The 20,378-nt window shown below is 37.0% G+C and overlaps 1 protein-coding gene across 2 annotated transcripts in view; it reads left to right on the top strand.

Moving 5' to 3' along the window:
* rarab (retinoic acid receptor, alpha b) overlaps window positions 1-20,378 on the top strand; it is a 171,003-nt gene that overhangs the window by 146,377 nt on the left and 4,248 nt on the right. For both annotated transcript variants that reach the window (XM_073839960.1, XM_073839969.1), the window contains 3 exons: window positions 8,119-8,267; window positions 15,476-15,617; window positions 20,130-20,290. In XM_073839960.1, the coding sequence (XP_073696061.1) occupies window positions 8,119-8,267; window positions 15,476-15,617; window positions 20,130-20,290 (452 nt within the window). The remainder of the gene's footprint in view (window positions 1-8,118; window positions 8,268-15,475; window positions 15,618-20,129; window positions 20,291-20,378) is intronic.

Below are 20,378 nucleotides of genomic sequence, written 5' to 3' on the forward strand. Positions count from 1 at the left end.
GCCCTGCACAAGCGCGGACAGCGAACGTTTGTTCAGCTCAGTTTCTCACGTGACAGATGAAAAAAGAAACAGACTCACTTGTGACAAAGCTGAGATGCTTCTTTTTGTAAAAAAAAAAAAACAAGCATTGCTTTTGAAAAGCCAAAAATAAAAGTCTGTTCTGTTAAGAATGATTATTATTTTACATTAAAATGCCTGTTGGCTTACTGTTTTACTTTACTAAAAGCATGTTTTATATATTAAACTGTATTTAATTTAATTTAATTTCAGATGTCAGATGCTATTGATTCAATAGCCAAAGCCAGTTTGGCCTGTTAAATACTAAATAAACATGTTATGTTGTTTACTCGCACAACTTCTTGTTTTTGAAAAAGTCGGAAATCGGTATCGGAATCGGCCAGCTTGCTTGTAAAAAATCGGAATCAGCCATGAAAAATCATGATCGGTGCATCCCTAAAAAGAATGAGTAAGATCATTGAAAGCTACACCTGTGCTCCAAAACCTGGCAAGCTGCCTACATAGTTGTAGTGCTTTCTGGGATTGCCTGTTTTATGAAGGATTCATGCATAGCTGCTTTAGATTGTGACTTAAAGCAAAGTATTTTAGAGGACTGCAACCTGCTTACTGTATTTTGGAGCAGAGCCTACGTGTTGGCAGTTCTAATGTGAGATTTAACCAGCCTGCCAGCTTCGGAAGTGAGTGGAAGTGCTGATGTCAAACAGCTAAATGAACACCTCGGTAAATGATGTCTTCTGTGTGCACGAGGGGCGTCTCGGACAGGTGGTGAAACTGACCCGTTTCCGAAAGCCTCACAGCGGTTAATGTAAGGTTACCCTGGCTTGAACCTCTGGGCATAATTAAACTTGATTTCAACGCGAGGTTGTTCCTTCCAGAGCTACAGGCCAACTCAACAGCCATGACTAAGACGCGTCTCCTCAGAGATGCAACAGAGTGCATAATTAGAGCGTGCCACCTGATCACAGCTTCACAGGAAGCCGCTTGTGCTGCCAGTTCTGCGGTTATTCGAGGTTATTCGGGTTCGGAGAAGCAGCTTCTAACCCTCAAACTTTCACTTATATAAGAGCGAGGGATTTCTCTGTTCGGTTCAGCCGTTTAATTTTTTATATGCGCTATTTATTATTGAGCAGATGGAGTTTAAAGGAAGTTTGAGGCGTTGTGGTGTGGTAGAGAGTAGATGAAGGCATAATTTTGCCCATCGCCCCAGTGTCTGGTGTCAGAAGTGCAGTTGTCCTGGATCTGTGTTGAGCTCTGTCCCTATTATGGAAAATGTGCCACTCATATTGGAGCTGCGCTGCAGAAAGAGGTCAGACGGCGCTCTAGGGAACGAGCGAATGGCATAGAGCGAGCGAGATTTGGTGAAAGGGAACGGGTGCAACAGTGAGAATAATTGTGGGAGAGGAATGAACTGTTTGACATCTAAAAACACTCTCACCTTCTTGAAGCTTCGTGTTCGTGAGAGCAGGATGTGTGATGCCAGCCGGTAGTTTTTCTCACTTCCTGTTCTCTCTTTGTGTGAAAATACAAGCTGAAGTACCATCTGCAAATGTTTCATGCTGAGATACCACTTTTGTTTCATGTTTTTCCAATAAGTGGTCTTATTTATTGTTGTTGTTTTTTTTGTTTTTTTTGTGGTGCAAATTTATATACAAATGAATTAAATTAACACATTGTTTGAAGACATTGTTACGGCCTTTTTAATATGAAATTTTTGACATTTATATCTAGCTTTTTTTTTTTTTTTTTAGTAGAGCTGCAAAACAATTAGTCACAGTTAATCGATTCAAAATAAAAGTTTGCTTGCATACTAAATGTGTGTACTGTGCATTTATGGTTTATATATAAATACACATATTTAAAATTTATATATTTATACTATACATATAGTATGTAAAAAAAAAAACTTTAAGGGGAGACACTGCAGGCAAAAGCGTTTTCTTCTTCTTCTTCTTCTTCTTCTTCTTCTTCTTCTTCTTCTTCTTCTTCTTCTTCTTCTTCTTCTTCTTCTTCTTCTTCTTCTTCTTCTTCTTCTTCTTCTTCTTCTTCTTCTTCTTCTTCTTCTTCTTCTTCTTCTTCTTCTTCTTCTTCTTCTTCTTCTTCTTCTTTCTTCTTCTTCTTCTTCTTCTTCTTCTTCTTCTTCTTCTTCTTCTTCTTCTTCTTCTTCTTCTTCTTCTTCTTCTTCTTCTTCTTCTTCTTCTTCTTCTTCTTCTTCTTCTTCTTCTTCTTCTTCTTCTTCTTCTTCTTCTTCTTCTTCTTCTTCTTCTTCTTCTTCTTCTTCTTCTTCTTCTTCTTCTTCTTCTTCTTCTTCTTCTTCTTCTTCTTGTGTGTTTTTTTTTTTTTTTTAAAGAGTAGTGCAGTGGTTCCCAACCTTTTTTACTGGGGGGCCCCCTCCTTCTCTGGTCAATTTTGCAAGGCCCCCCTATGCCTGACATGTCCTCTTATACTGTACTTCCACTGTAAAAAGTATTTATTTTTAGACCTTTTTTTATCAACCAAAACATTTGTTTTGCCTTATTATTCTTCCACTGCAAAACTCAAAATTCAAACTTTAAATTATACTTTATAACCTTAAGACAACCTGCTCAATTCTAACTTTTTTTAATAAAAAAAAAAAAAAAAAAAATATATATATATATATATATATATATATATATATATATACACAAACATACACATACACACACACACAGATTTAAAGTTCCAGATTTTTTTTACTTCAGACATCAGAGTACTTTTCTTAAATAAGTGAACCTACATAACAAACAGGACAATAAAGGAGATGCCAAAAGATTCACTAAACCTCCCTTTGAACTTGACTATCTACTGTTTTTATCCATTAAAAAATAAACATATGAATTAAAAATACAGCAAATATATTCTAAATCTGTTAAACGCATCAATCTGAAGGCGGATCGCGAGCACGTCTGAAGCCTGTTTCACACATACTCCGTCTGCAGTGCGTATGCGTTGCGTATTTTTTCCTGCACCCATGTTAACGGATTAGAGCGTTCACACTGCACACGGTTGCTGTCCGGCAGTGCGTCCCAGAAGCGGTGCGTTTGCAGCAGTGCAGCGATCGTTTCTGCACCGAGTCTATTTTTTTGCTGTGCTGCATTAAAGTAACAGCGCATTGTTCGCTGTAAAAATTAACATGGATTGACACGGAAATGTTCCATAAATGCAAGTCTACTGTGTTTCACAGTCAACACGTGGCTTTTTGGCTAAGTTTAAAATAAACAATAAATAAGCAAGGCAACATAATAGATACACTTGTCCAGGCAGGAAAGTTGTTTTTAATAAAGATTTAATGCGAAAGAAAGGCACGAGAGCCGACTGTTTCTGTCTGTGGAAAGTTTTAATTTAAAATATTTGTGTTAGCCCAATTTCAATAAGAAAAGGAAGCTATAGCCTACCTATGTTGTTTAAATGTGTTGCAACTTGCTTGAGCAACTTAATATACGATTCTAGAAGTCAAGTGTATTGAATAATACGTTGTTTATATTTATTGAGTTTAAACGTGAATATGTCTAGTATTATTGTATTAGTGTACTGTGATAAGAGTATCACAATGCTGGAAAAGTACGTTTGTATTTGAAATCAAAATAACGGATAAATGGTGTGTTTGTGGTAAACAGCCGCGGATCAGGAACGGACTGCAAACGCGTCCTGTGTGAAAGCAAAACGAGTCCGTGCTGCTTCTGCACCGCATACGTAACGCACACGGACTGCATACAGAGTATGTGTGAAACAGATGCTCATAATCACCGAACCTCACCAGATCTATCAGACATTAATTTGGACAACTAGGCAAATGTATTTAAATTTCACACAAAAATACAATAGGGATCAGAGTCCAGAGAGCGCGCATAGTTTGTGAATCATTAGCGGACTTATGCGTGCTTAATGTAAGACTTATATACATGAGTGTTATACATAGGCATGCTCAAGTTCGTTATTATTACTCGAATCGTCTTTACCTTTATATTACCGTGACGGTTTGCTTCATGCATGTAGCCGAGATGTAGCCTATGCGCGCAGCGGTTGGAAGTTTTGAGCCGCCATTCAGTCTGTTTAACAGTGCGTCGAGTCCGAAGCAATCAATCACAGAACACGAGAGAGGCCATGCTTTGATAGTTTTTTATTTAGCTATAATATAATGAAATTAAACAATTATAGGATAATATTTAAATTAATTAAGATATCTCGCGGCCCCCAGGGAGGATCACTGAGGCCCCCTGGTGGGCCGCGGCCCACAGGTTGGGAACCACTGGACTAGTGGAAATAACATCCAAAAGACACTGTTAAGTGTTTCTTTTATAGCACTATCTATTTGTCAATAGATTTCAGTTACAAAACATCATTTTTAAAGGCCATTATCTCAAAATGTTTTTTCCTCCTACACTGAGCCAAAAATCTCCACTTCAGTAGCACTTACACACACACACCAAACTTGACATTTTTATTCCTGTCTATATCCTGAAGATTTTTAGAGGGATTTGTTCATATAATATTTTTTTTTAATATATAAATTTTTTTCCCCAAAAAATTGCACAAATATATTGTTTTCTGTTTGTTTCTGAATTATAGTGACAAAATGAGATTCCCTTTGTAAAAACATTTGACTCAGTTTAAAATTCTTGTTGTTGACAGACTTCATCCAGTGTTTTGAGTTTTGTAGTAGAACTGTATGCAAATTAGTGCATATTTTATTAAATAATTCACATTTGCATATTTAAACGTTATTTTTAGAAAACTTGTAATACAAAAAATGTTTGCAATTATCAATGTAATCAATCAACTAGGTAAGTAAGGCGATAACTATTAGTTAATTTTTTTTACCCTATTCACCTGCAGTGTCTTGCCTTAAATCGCCTTAATTACGATTAATTATTTTGCAGCTCTTTTTTTCCTAGTAGTTCCTACTAGTAATCTTTTCAAATTGGTTGTCAAATTATTTCGTATGTAGGAAATGTAAATAATAATAATAATATTTTTTTACTCCAGCACGTGTTTTTTACATTTTACTTTTTTTTTTTTTTTTAAGCAAATAGTGAGATGTCGGCTTTACATTGGTCATCTACTATCCCTAATATGTCAGCATCTGCCATCAAAACATTTATAAATAAATTAATAAAAAAACAATATCAGTTGACCTCTAGTTACCATAGTCATTTAAAAAAAAAGGAAAAAATTTATGCAAATTTCTATAATGAATTTCCTCAGCTCTTATTTCAAATGAGCAAGAAATGCAAAAGTGTCATTTCTATAATTTATTTTTTTAAATCAGTTGGCTGGAAATGTCAATAACTAGATATGTGTTGGTCAGAAGGTGTAATCTGTATATTTGGGAAAATCCTGCATTTACAAATTATAGCTTGTAATTTACCACAACTGTCCCTTCATGGGTCTGTTTTTCTTTTGTGTTTTCCCCACATTATTGGAGATTTTTCTTGTTTTCTTTTCTCATTTGCTAAATAAAACCGTTTAGCAGCTCTGCATTAAAGTCGGTTGTGTTCGCGTTTGATGGTGCGCTGGGAATCGTGTTTGCGTTTGTGGGGACGTTTGCTGTCTGTGTGTGGAAAGAGATAAGAACTCGACATCCTCATCTGACTGTGTGCTGGTGCCAGGGTGGGTATTTTTAGCTGTGACTGTGCTTTTTCTGAACACAGGAAATAGACGCAGACAGTTGCCCACTGGCTCAGCAACAGTGTATGTATAGTGTGATGAAGGTGAGGCCCTGTTTTCTACTATACCGCTCATAATAGACAAAGATGTGTGAGATCTATCTAACCCACAGTTTAACACATTTCAACAATGTTCTTTTTTGAAAAGAGGGCATTGTCTTATCAGTGAAGCGTTTGTGGTCACATGATGAAATGAAACGATAAGTCTTCCAGGCAAGTGTAGTTTTTAAAATATATTTAAACTTCATATTCTAGCATAAAAGGTCTTTAAAGTTGTATTTAGCGCCATTATGCTTCGGCACATTATCTGTCAAACAAACTATAACCGAAAGCACAAAATGGCTTAATCTCTTCGAAGCGTGCACTTCATTCAGGCGATCAGCTCGTGATCCGGAATGGCTCAGTTCACAGTAAATGCAGTGAACTTGTTTATTGCATGTGCTGTGAGTTTAAAACATGTTTAGAAACATGACAAACACCAGTTATGCTTTATTTCGCGCCATATGATTACAGCATTTCACTAGGTTTGTAGTGAGATTTTTTGTAAGCCTGTTTTCACTAAAGCTGGAGTTTTCCATCAAAATAAAAGCTCTACTTTCTTAAAAGTGCAGTATGAATTGCTGACAGCTAGCGGTAATGTTAGGTTATGTTACTGCAGTCCAAATTGTGACAGAAGTTTTGGGTAACAGTTTAAAAGCCTATATACTATTTCAAGTAAATACTGTTTTTACTTTCTATTCATCGAAAAATCCTAAAACGGTATCAGTTTCCTCAGTGTTAAACGGCACAACTGTTTTTCACATTGATAAGATAATTGACTTTTCTTTGCTATCACAAGAATAAATTACACTTATTAAAACACATATTAAAACACATTAAAAACAGTAGTATTTGCACTATTGTTGTTTTACTATATATTTGATCAAATACACTATATGGACAAGACTATTGGGACACCCCTTCTTTAGAACCGAAAAAGGCACTTCCAAAACTGTGGCAACAAAGACTGAAACAATTCATGTATTTTTAAATTGCATTTCTATCTCTGTTGCAACTGTTTTGGAAGTGTCAAAAATGACTGTACCCATAGTTGCGAGTCATTGCTGTTTGGTGATGAGTTTTTGGCTCAAAGTCTGTATTTAGTCACTCCAAAGATGGTCAGCTGGGATTAGGGCTTTGCTTTTTGCAGACCAGTCAAGTTCTTCCACACTTACTGAATCAATCATTTATTTTTGAACTTTGCCTTGTACACAGAGGCTTTGTAATGTTACAATAAAAAAGGGTCCTGTCAAAGCTGTTACTATCAAATTAAAAGAACACAATCCCTAGAATATCCTAAGTTTTTGGTCCCTATTGACCCAGTAATTTTTATTTTTTTCCTCCATACCATGAAAGTCAGTGGCTACTTGCAACTGTTTGGCTATCCACATCCTTCAAAATGTCATCTTTTGTCTTCAGCAGAAAAAAAATCATACAAGGAACAACTTGAGGGTGTGTAAATGACAGTTTTCATTTTTGGGTGATCTCTCCCTTTAATTCTGCAGTTTGATCCTTTTCAGCATCTCTGAGTATGCTGAAAGTCTCTGCTTAACTTACTGACATCTGCTAACTGCACCCACATAATGCATGTTCTTTCACTAGTAACAGTGTCTTCGTCACTCATTTTTCTCTCCATAGCGGGAAAAGAGAGAAAGGCAGCAGGGGAGAGACACATAAGGGTGGCGGAGTGAATGTGTACAGTTATTGGAGTATGTTTTGAAAATATACCGGTGCCATCATCGCCACCATGCAGACATGTGGGCGTTATCATACAGGGAAACATCAGTGACATGGAGAATTTCAGTTATTCAAAATGCAGAGCTCTTGTCGTTTAGTGCCCTTGACGTGTGGAGAGGGCAGGACGTACTGTGTCGTAGGTTTCCCTCATGGTCTGCTATTTAAATCGCAGTAGTTTCATAAGCTCTCTGTCACACCAGTCCTTTGACGGTACGGTGCGGTGCAGCTCGGGCGCCCCCTCCACTGAAGCACAGCGTGCAGTTTCTCCCTCCACACCCCAGCTGCCTGTCATGACTTTATTAATTAAGGCTGGCACTCGTCCCAGTCGGTAGCAGCTGAAACCGAGAGGAAAGCGAGAGCGAATGTGTAAGGAGAGCGTGGCACCAGCCTATCTGTCTGCTCGCTCCAGCAATGGAGACGTTCTCCTGACAAGCTTGACCTTAGCTGCTCATCGGGATGCGCAAGCGCTCCCTCGCTGAGCTTTCCTGGGGAGCGGAGGGATCTTTTGAAGGTTGAAGGTCACTGCAGACTGTTGCTAAAACACAAAATGCCCGTTTTCTCAAAGGAACCTAATAACCCTGGTGAGGAAATTATGGCACGTTAATGAGTCAAACTAAAGGCTATTTCTGTTCTCTTGCAGCTGTGGAGACCCAGAGCACAAGCTCGGAGGAGATCGTACCAAGCCCACCCTCTCCACCGCCTCCACCACGGGTCTACAAGCCCTGTTTCGTTTGCCAGGACAAGTCCTCGGGCTACCACTATGGAGTTAGTGCATGTGAAGGGTGCAAGGTAAGAGTCTATGCCAACTCAATTTACAGGAGGATTGAATCCTCAAAGTTTTTGGACACTTTAGTCACACTTGTCTTTGTTAGATGCCAGTGCCAAAGTGGTATCTGCAAAGAAATATATAAACTAATGGTTATTTTGGGCCAGTCTGTTATTTATTTTTTATACAAACTGAATCGTGGAAGCCAGTTATAAAAATGGAATTTACTATATAACTAGAAATGCCGTGGAATTTCCCACATTTTTGGATGAGTAAATCAAGAGTAGGTCAGTACACTTGAATCAAAATGTGATATGGACTAGTGTCTGTAAATATTAAACCGCAAAAATACAAATTAAATATGAGTCCTGCATGTTCTGTGTGAATGAATTTACATTTGGTTTACGCTCGCAGCGTTTTCAGTCTCTGCCGCATAAATGAGTACATGAACACATCAACAATAATATATAGAATTGCTCTGAGAGTCACTTCATGAGCATTTTACCGTTTCTTTTGAGAAAAACTATCAGAAAATGTAAAATCTTCACAGCAACCCGTCAAAATAAAAGTTTGGTTTAACATAAAACTGTGACAGAATATATTACTTAATGCAATGATAGTACTACTAATAATAGAATAATTGTTAAAACAATTTTTTTAAAAGGAATTACCAGAAAAATCATCATGCGTGCCTCAGTATGTGTAGTAAGCAAAACCGTGCGTCTGCGCCATTCATTAACACAAAGAAACAGAACATGGATGATTCAAATTCAAATAGTATTTTTGCTGCTTAATATTTACAGATACTAGTCCATATTGCGTTTCGATTTAATTTGATGACATACTTTTGATGAATTCTTCCAAACTTTGGCAAATTCTGTTACATTCTGTAAACAGTAAATTCCACTTTTATGGCTGGAATGCGTGATTCCGTCCGCATTTTCTACATTACGGAAATCAAATAGCTTTTGGTATCCTTTTATGCAAAAATCAGTTGTCCCATGGGTGTTTTTCTAGCACTGCCAACAGTGACAACCTCCTGTACTGACGTTTACTGTAGGGAGAAAAAGACCCCATTGGCACAGCGGTGAACTCTAGCCTTTTATTTCAGTGATACTTAATAATTGAAGACTGGTAGTGTATACAATGTATGATCTACACACTGTCTCCCTGAGAAAGAGAAACACAGGGGTTTGGAGTTGAACTATGATCGTTACAAAGCCCCCTTATCTGAGCGCAGCCGCAGGGAAGCGTGGGTGGAGAGCGTGCACGCGCGCATACACACGGCGCTGCTCGCTGAGAAATAAACATGACTTCATTAAATTTGCATGTGCTATCTTCTCCCTTTCTCGCTGCCTTTGAATGGTGGGAGGACATATCTGCACTCGTCTCTTCCCTCAAAAAGCACCCATCACTCTCCTCCTCTCGCCCCTACAGCCTTGTCTGCTTTGAGATGAACAAAGAGACGAGTCAACGCTTGGGCTGTATGTCCTCGAGTCAAAAATGTGTTTGAGACTCTTTTTTTTTTTTTTTTTTGCATTTCTGTTCTTTGCAAGGCTGTTGTAGTCAAGATTGAAGGCAGCTGTCCATGTAGCTACCATTTTAACAAAGGTAGTTGACACTGACTTGAACCATTTGATTTTTGATTCAAAAACAGTTGGGTCTCAATATTTCAGCAACCCCAAATCCTACTTATAAGCCACACTAAACAAGTCTGATCCATCAGTGGATTAAAAAAGTTAAATTAAATAGTATTAGAGGCAGCATTGTCACTTTAGTTTGTAAAAGTATACTCCATGTGATAGCATGCTGTTTGCTGTAACTTTGCTGTTTACTATTTGGGACAATCTTTACATCTGAAGCACATCTAAAATGTTCCCTAGGTAGGAAGCTCACTAAGTTTCGTAACAGCTGCCGATCTAAATCTTCGTTTAGATCTTCACGGCTACTAAGCACAAATAACTATCATACGCACAAACGCTTAGTCACGCTAAACAGACAAGTGGCCTTATTTTGATCTCATGGTCTCCTCAATCCAAATCCATTTGAAATAGAGTACACGTTTCATACAAACACAAACACACACCGATGACTCCGTTGTCTCAATGGGCCTGGGGGTTTGTACTCATGTCCAGGATTAGTGGAGACACTAAAGAGGCTTAGCGCTCCTGCCAATGGGAGCCACGGCAGACCTCAAACCGTTTCCTTCCTGCCCTCGTCTGCTGCATTCCGCTCACAGGATCTGGCCGGCAGGTCAGGACTGGGTCAATCCAGGGTTCGCAGAGGTCAGGTGAAGCCTAGTGAGAGATTAGGATCACAGATCAGCCCTGCATCCATTATGTCCTCTACCTCATCCATGTCAGTTTTTACTGTCTTTTCCATGTAAATCTTTCATACAACATGTTTTATTCTTAATTTAAATCTGGATAAAACTTGTTTTTGGGTTAATTGTAAAGTAACAAGGCTTTCTTATACCAAATACAGATCGGTTTTGCTTTCTGATTGCCATCTGTTTGATGAGTGTTGGCTTTCATATGGCCTGATGCACGTTTGTGAAGCACACGTGCTGCTCACAATGATTCGGCTGCATGCATGAACAGTTAAGTTCTGTGTCTTGGCAAGGTGTTGATGCAAATGCCAAGTTCTGTCATGAAACTCTAGATGGCACAGATTGGTTCATGTTACATACGCAGACAATGAGCTTGCTGCTTTACATTTAAATGGCTGGTTAGCATTGACTAGAACATTACAGTTCCTCTGAAACACTCCACTTCCCCAGCTCCACCTGTATAGAAATCTTTCGAGTTACAAGTTATATATGCTACTTGTGCAGTCAGCACATAATTTAACATAAATTCGCTTAGCCTGAGCTTTTTTAACGCTATTTGAGCGTAAGAAACAACATTTGAGACAGTTGTCAGATTTCACTGGTGATTTTAGATTATAAAATGTAACTAAGTTTGCTAAACTTTTTTTTCTTTTTTTTTTGATGAGCTGCCCAAGGGGAGTTTCAAAGATGGTTTCAAGTGAAATGACTTGCATTAAAGGGACTTTGGTTATGTTTCGCAATTGAAAACAGATGGGACAAGAAAAATGCCAATAAAAAGAGAGAGGCACTCACTGCTCCTAATTTTTTTGTTTTTGAAAGTTGTCTTTTATGCTCACGAAGGCTGCATTCATTTGATCACAAATACAGTAAAAACACATTTTCTGAAATATTGCAATTTTAAATAAGTTTTTATTTAAAGTGCCTCTATTATGCTATTTTTAAGATTCCTGACATTGTTTTGGGAGTCTCCTACAATGTTTACATGCATGCAAGGTTAAACAACGCTTTTGTTTTCTTAAAATACAGTTTTTTAACCTGTAGTCTTTGAAATCTCTTCTACTCACCAAGCCTGAATTTATTTGATCCAAAGTACAGCAAAACAGTAAAATTGTTACCATTTGAAAAAAATATCTATTTAAATACACTTTAGAATGTAATTTTATACCTGTGATCAAAGCTAAATTTGGAGCATCATTACTCCAGTCTTCAGTGTCACACGATCCTTAAGAAATTATTCTAATGTTCTGATTTGCTGTTCAAGAAGAATGTATTATTATTAGTAGTATTAGTATTATTATTAATATTTAAAACAGTTGAGTACCTTTTTTAGGATTCTTTGGTGAAAAGAAAGATCCAAAGTTCAGCACTTCTCTGAAATAAAAAGCTTTTGTGACTTAATACAGTATACCATGTGTGTGTGTGTGTGTGTGTGTGTGTATATATATATATATACGAAATGATAGAAGTTACTACCATTTATAGCAAGGATGCATTAAATTGGTCAAAAGTGACTATAAAGACATTTATAATGTTACAAAAGATTTCTATTTCAGATAAATGCTGTTTTTCTGAACTTTGTATTCATCAAAGAAACCTGAAAAAATTCTGTTTTTAACAAAAATAATATTTTTGAGCAGCAAATCAGAATATTAGAATGATTTCTGAAGGATCATGTGACTAGAATAATGATTATTAAAAAAAATAGCTTTTAAAACATGTATAAATAACATTTTTTTAAAAAGCTGAATTTTCAGCAGCCATTACTCCAGTCGGTATCCTCGTTCCCTTTCCTCCTCTCAGTGGGCCACTGCTTCATCCCCTAATCCAGTGGAATTACCCAGCTGCCCCTCTGTTGCCAGAGCATTCTTCACACCTTGTGATGATATTGAGCTTCATTCCTGTGGCTTTCAGGCCTGACCGACAGCGGCACAGAGCGGAGCGAGTGAAGCAAGATGAGGAAAAGAGGCCTTTTGATTGTGGACTGGTGTGACTTTTGTCACGGGTTTGTTATCAATGAATCAGCTCTTCAGGTGAGACGGCAGTCGGCTGTACAAAGGGTGCCTTCGCTCAGGATTCATGGGATATTTAGCTAGTGATGTAAACACATTTTGAAAGGCAATGTAGAGCTAATGCTTTATTTTCAGCTGAATTGTGCTACATTTTTTATGAAGCCCTGTGCAGAGTCGATTTAAATATATTGCTTTTATTATATAAATAAAAGTTATATAATAGGTCGAGTTTTAGTGCACAGCGAAATTGCTGCCCATTGAAAAAGGAAATGGTGTGCAACTTTATGTAATGCATCTACAGCAGTGACTGACCTGCTGATACCGGTCCAGAAAGAAGCGTTTCATCTGCATCTACCACTATGACCTCTAACAATGACCTCTAGAAGATCAGAGCTGGCATGAATAAAACATGTCCGATGAATGAGAGCTCCTCTGTAGGGAGATCAGGTCTCTGGGCAGCGCATTAGAAAACCATTTCGGCGAGGCGAGGCAAGCACACGTTCTGTCACACATCTGCCATGCTCACCTTTTCCTTTATTACTTTTTCATAGGCGAGACCGTGTGTGAGAGGGACATGTCCTTTCAGCATGCGGGACATGTCCTTGGACACACGCTTTCGGTGAAATGACATGAGTGTTTTTAGATGGCAGCCACTGGACACACCTGTCAAAAGCACACATACTAAAAGCTTCCCTGGGTGCCCTTACTGATATGTTGAAGGCTTTTCCACTAAAAGCCTTTGGGATTATTGTTTCTAAACCAGAGAGGGACGGTGTTGTTTTTACTGTAGGCTTGCTTTGAAAACTGTAACATGCATAGGATGCATATTTAGATACCGTTCATGTGTTGATAAATGTTCATATCAACACCGCATCAACCATGGCACAATATATCACTTAAGAGCAAGTATTATAGTGTGTTGTTTTTTTATTATTATTATTATTTTTTTTTTTTTTGTTAAGTTTTGGATATTTAATATTATATAATCTTCCTGTAATTTTACGTATATATTACCTTATTTTATTGTTTTGGTAAATATTGGATATTTAATATTGCATGCTCTTACTCTATTTTTGCATACAGATTAACCTTTTTTTACTTGTATGTTTTTATTTATTTGGTAAATATTCAATATTTAGTATTGCATACTCTTCCAATATTTTTACGTATAGATTTTTTAAAAATTTATACATTTTATTGTCTTTTGGTAAATATTGGATATTTAATATTGCATACTTGCTGTCTATTTTTACACATATTACCTTTTAATTTATTTATTTAGTGTAAATACTCTTCCTAAATTTTTACATATAGATTTTTAATTAATTAATTCATTAATTCATTCATTTATTTATTGATTGATAAATATTAGATATTTAATATTGCATACACTTCCCATAATTTTATGTATAGATTTCTTTTTTAATTGATTTATTTATTTTATTGTTTTTTGGTAAATATTGGATATTTATTATTGCATGCTCTTCCCCTATTTTTACATATGGATTACCTTAAATTTTTTTATTTGTTAATTTATAAATATTGGGTAATGCATACTCTTCCCCTATTTCTACATATAGATTCCTTTTTTATATATTGGATATTTAATATCATTAACACCCTTCATGTATGTATTTGTTTGTTTATTTATTTATTAATATCTAAATATTGGATATTTAATGATGTATACACTTTCTCTGTTTTTACATATAGATTACATTTTACTATTATTAAACTCTTATTTAAATGTAATCTTTAAAAATACTAATTTAATAAAAAATAATTTAATGTTTAGTAATACTGTAAGTTGTAATGTCGCCTAAATGTGCACGTAGTATTTAATTGTGTTTTTTTTTTGTGTTTTTTTTTGTTTTGTTTTTTGTTTTTTTTACTTGGGCAATAATATATTTGCAGTTAAATGTTTAAAATATTCTATAAAACACTAATTAAAAAATAAATGCAATATTTGGCAAAAATGGCGTATATGATGTAGGATTTAAAATAGTGGCTATTTATCTACCATAGCATGAACATTGGGATTATCAGCTTATTGTAGTATTTATGTATCCCAGTTAACAAAAATTGGCTTATAAAATGTATTCACCCTATTTGTCAGCTATAACTCTGCAATATGGAGTAACTCCAGATCTTTTTTCTTACATATTCACACTGAAACATTGAACCCACATGCTGTGTTCCCGCTCAACCCAGTCAGTGAATCCTGCACAGAGCGCCGCTGATACCCACTTGCCCAGCAGCAGTCACAAGTGAAGCTTTCACCATTTAATCCTCAGCCAGAGAGTCGTGGTTGCAGCACAGCAGCTGAAATCCCTTCCACAAGCCTACGCAATCACTGCTTGACATCTGCTCTCTGATCATATGCGGCTTCAGCAGCATCTTTTCTGCTTTTGCCGTGTACGTTCGTGACCTCGGACTGACTCTTTGCCCTCGAGAGTGTGACCAAGCAGTAATTAAGATCTAGAGAATAATGTGCATCTCTCATTTGCACGCCTCCGCTCGAGTGTATGTGGGTTAAGCCCCAGTGGGTATTGGCCAATAGGAACCTCTGGTCACTTGAACTGGGAGATAATACCCAGCAGCCATAATACAGGCCAATCTAAACCGAGCTCAGCCGGCCTTCACGCCAAGAAATTATGTGTGTGAGTGAGAGAGTGCTGTATCTATGCCTCGGTTGTTTGTGTTTTCCCATGTTTGTGTATAGTGATAATGCGCATAATGTGAATATATGAATATCTGGTGAATCATTAGCAACTTTATATAACCGCCCCGCCTCAGTCTTGTTGATTTCTGGGGGTTGGTGATAATTTGCTTGCATGTGTCATTTGTAAACCTTCCAGCTATAGTAAACCTCTGTGCTTGCTTTTCTCCTCAGGGCTTTTTCCGAAGGAGCATTCAGAAGAACATGGTGTACACCTGCCACAGAGAGAAGAGCTGTATCATCAACAAGGTCACCCGAAATCGTTGCCAGTACTGCCGGCTGCAAAAGTGCCTGGAAGTGGGCATGTCTAAAGAATGTAAGTGTATTTGTAACTATACTACATACACTAAAAGTCCCTTAATCATAAATGACTGAAAGAGTCATGGAAACTTGGATTGTTGAAAGGGTGTGGAGACTAATTTTGCTGCTATGTTTGTACCAATCGTGACTGCTTTTGTGGTCCAGGATATAAGCGCAGTCATAAGTCGCACAGGTATTGTAGCCTACAATAGCCAACAATACATTGTATTTGGGTCCAAGTTATCGATTTTTTTTTATGCCAAAAATCATTAGGATACTGAGTAAAGATCATGTTTCATGAAGACATTTTGTAAATGTCTTATTAAAAATTACGTTTTGATATATTTATGGTAAGTAATATGCATTGCTAAGAACTTAATTTGGACAATTTTATATTTTTTTTGCACCCATAGTTGTATCTCGGCCAAATATTGTCAGATCCTAACAAAGCTTATTTATTCATCTTTCAGATGGTGTATAAATCTTAATTTTAAAAAAATTGACCCTTATAACTGTTTTTAAGGACCAGGGTCACACACAAACAGCATTTGTACACATTCCCCATGTATAAAGGCCCATTTAAACTCTGAAAAACAGTACTGCAGAGAGACATAAGTAACATTTTAAAATATATTTAAATAGTCATTTTAAAATTGTAATAGCATTACTGTGTTCACTGTATTATTTTTATCAAATACATGCAGCTTTGGTGAGCATAAGAGACTTAAATTGCTACTATACTATTTTGTACAATCTTTAACCAGGACTGCATACTACAGCATATGTTTAGTACACTATGCTATGAAGGCCTTTTTAGTCAATTTCTCTCGCTTGATACTGCTGTCACCATCTACTGGACAGAATGCTGAAGTGCTCTGCACAGATGACCAGTAAAATGACTTTTTCCAATTCTTAATTTCTCACCTTCATGTCATTCCAATCCCATAAGACCTTCATTTGTTTTTTGGGACACAAATCGCCTATAGCTTTTTGACTCTATAGACAGCAATACAACTGACACATTCAAGGCCCAGAAAGGTAGTAAGAACATTATTAAAATAGTCCATGTGATATCAGTGGTTCAACTGTAATGTTATATTTGAAGCTATTGTTATATTTGTGTAAAACAGTGCTGAGCCAGATAGACGCGCTCAGTGCTTTTAGCCAGTCTTTTCAACCAAATAAAACTAATGTTTCAGTCTTTTAAATGAATTACTAACAAAAAAAGACATGTTAAATGCACACTGATGTTTGTTAGTTCATTAAATGCACCGGTGTGTAAAGAAAGTGCCAATAATCCTTTCAGTTAAAATCTGAAGACTTATTTTATTCATATAGAGTACTCCCCTCGTTAGCCCAACCCCCCTCCCGGAAAATCATAAAAGCCCCCTGAGTCGCGTGTTCTGGCACCGGGACTGAGTCTGTTATAATCGGTTATTGTCTATTACTGAACCGATACCGAATCCTCCTTTTCTGCATCACGATGCATCGTAAAAACAATTAATTTTTACACCCCTAGATAATAATGAATAAAATTTGTTTTCTTTGAGCACAAAAAGTGTTCTTGTAGCTTTATAAAATTAAGATTCAACCACTAATGGACTATTTTATCGATGTCCTTACTATCTTTCTGGGCCTTAAACGTGTCAGTTGCATTGCTGTCTATGCAGGGTCAGAAAGAGCTCGGATTTCATCAAACATATCTTAATTTGTGTTCTGAAGATGAAGGAAGGTCTCACGGGTTTGACATGAGGGCGAGTAATTAATGACACCACTCATTTTTGGGTGAACTCTCCCTTTAAGAATAAATATGGGTTCGTATGTACTTTTGTTCTGTTGTTAGCATGAAAGCATGTACACTTTTCTTTCAGTGCTGTACTGAAATGCAGTTTGCTACAGAGCAGGGTAAAATCTCTGCCCCAGATTTGTTATTTTACATATTTCATTCTCTCCGCCCGGATATGATGGCGCGCTCTTGTCATCATAAAGTTGTTTGCAAGCAGGTTTCGTCTTTTCGCACATGTCGTGTCGTGAAAGATTACCTCCCTGCGTTAATAGTTCTTTAATGGCTCCATTAGATTGTGTTTTCTGAGCCCACGCTGGCACCCAGCTCCCTCTGGAGAAATGAATATGTGGCTGTGGGGAGAAGTGAGGGAGAATCATCCTTTACCACCCCTCTCGCTTGCTCCCCCAGTATGCGTGTGGAGGAGGGGGGAAAAGAAGAGCCATCGAGTTATCTTTAGACAAAGGAAGGAGTCCTAACCAAAAACAGCAAGAAAACATGAGATAAAGGAGTGATTGAGGCTGTGAGAACAAGAAAACAGAGAGATTGTGTGGTTCCAGGAAAACCGAGAGACGGAGAGAGGGAAGAATGGAAGGAGGGAGGAATGCAGGCGCAGAGGGAGAGCCCGTTTAAAGCTCTTTAAAGCGGGCTGATATTTGTCATGTGACGTGATTAGATTAGGTTGGATTTTAGTGAAAGCAGAGGTCGTTTGTCACAGTTATTAACAACCACCAACATTCATTTCTCATCTCTGCACACTGCACACCATCAGCACATCTGCGTGTATGTGTGCGATGAAACACAATGAGCGCGTTTACATGCACGATCTTACATTGATTATTTTTACCAGTGAAGTTTGCAATTCTTCAATGTCATTAAGATTTTCTCATCCCAGTTGAATGTGCAAAAACATCTCAAAGTAAACCACTTATACCTCACCGATTTCCCTGAAGAATAAATAATGTAATGCTATCAAAAGACTGATTGTTTCAGCAACCCGACTGGCTCGATGCAGCAGTGTGGATTAAACCAATGGCATGGGACTGTGTTTTTTGGCCAACGATGGCGCAAGTGAAATGACACACTTCATCTTTGAAAACCTGACAGTATGTAAGATTACATGCACTGTTGAAACGTTTGGGGCCAGTTAGGTATTTTAAAACATGACTGTAAGAGTCCCATGCTCACCAATGCTGCATATAATCAAAAATATAGTAAAAACAATACTATTGTGGAATATTGTGACATTTTAAAATTAATGTTATCTCTTAACATATGTGACCATAGACCACAAAACCAGTATTAAGTAGCACGGGTAAATTTTCAGCAATAGCCAACAATACACTGTATGGGTCAAAATTTGTGATTTTTATTTTTTTTCTTTTATGCCAAAAATCATTAGGATATTGAGTAAAGATCATGTTCCATGCAGATATTTTGTAAATTTCCTACTGTAAATATATCAAAACTTATTGTTTATTAGTACTATACATTAGGACAACTTTAAATGCGATTTTCTTAATATTTAGTAGTTTATTTTCTTGCAACCTCAGATTCCAGATTTGATCAATTTGTGTTCTTGCTGAATAAAAGTGTTAATTTCTTAAAAATCTTAATGACTTTTGAATAGTACTGATTCTGAATGCCTGAAGCTGTCTTTTTCAGAGAAAGGTCATTATTGGTTTTATGCAAAACCTAATTTGTCCCGTTACCCTGATTTCGATCTGCTTGTAAACACTGTTAATGGTGTTCTGGTGTATTATTCACATTCATGTTTGACGTCAAAGCCAAAAAGAAAAAGGCGTTTTCAAAAATCTTGTAAACACGTACTTTGTACAATAAGTAGTGCTGGGCAACGATTAATCATGGTTAATCGCATTTAAAATAGAAGTTTTTTGATTAAGAATAAATATACACAGTACACACACACACACACACACACACACACACATATATATAAACAAAACAACTTTTATTTTGGCTGTGATTAATTCCGATGAATCGTTGCCCAACACAAATAATGAGCTGTTCTGTGAGTTACCAGTGGTTTGTATATTGGATACATGTATAATGCCTCTACATATGTGTTTTTTTGCATATGTCTTTTCTATTATACTGTTGTTTACTCTGTATCATTAAGGCCGGTGTATTACTGTAAACATGTTTCCATTGTCACAGAGAAGGGAAGACCCTCAGAGAATCACATCCTTAAATTTTTTTCCTCTTTTTCTGCTTGTTTAGCAATTGAGACTTTCTTACCTAAAGCTCTTTTTGAACTGTCCCATCAAAGCACTTGTTTTTTGTTTTTTTTTGTTTTTTTTTAATCAGCTATTTTTCTCTCTGGAAATACTGCAAGAAATGTATTTTTCTGTCTCTTCCTTTCCTCTCTCTCTCTCTCTCTCTCTCTATGTATATCCCCTATGTTCTATGGGTCTCCCACTTAATCCATCTGCTCTTTCATTCAATGTTGTTTCGAAGTAAATTAGCTGCCAAAATGATTGAATCGCAAGAAGATCCTGGATCTGAAAGAGGTTTAACTGTGTATGATCTGCTGTTTTTATTAGGCAGCAAAACCACTCTGGACATTTACTGCCATCTTGTGGCATGTGTATATTATTATTAGTTTTATATTTATTTTTAGTTAGACATTTATTTCTCAATTATTGCTGCTGCTGGTAAAAAGCATATGTTAATCAGTGGAGTGTTTATCTGATGGTTTGACTTTTTGTTTCTTTTTCCTCGCAGCTGTTCGGAATGACCGGAACAAGAGGAAGAAGGAAGAGAAGAAGCAGGAGTGTTCGGAGAGTTACGTCTTAAGTCCTGATACGGAGCAGATGATCGAGCGGGTTAGGAAGGCCCATCAGGAAACCTTCCCCTCCCTGTGCCAGCTGGGCAAATACACCACGGTAAGTCAGGAGCAAAGCAGCTCTTAACCGTGACATCCTTGTGGAATTGTGGGGAAATGAATCACAAACCAAGCAAACATTGGCTCTT

This window comes from Garra rufa, chromosome 1, assembly GCF_049309525.1.
Source record: "Garra rufa chromosome 1, GarRuf1.0, whole genome shotgun sequence".
Classification (NCBI taxonomy): domain Eukaryota; kingdom Metazoa; phylum Chordata; class Actinopteri; order Cypriniformes; family Cyprinidae; genus Garra; species Garra rufa.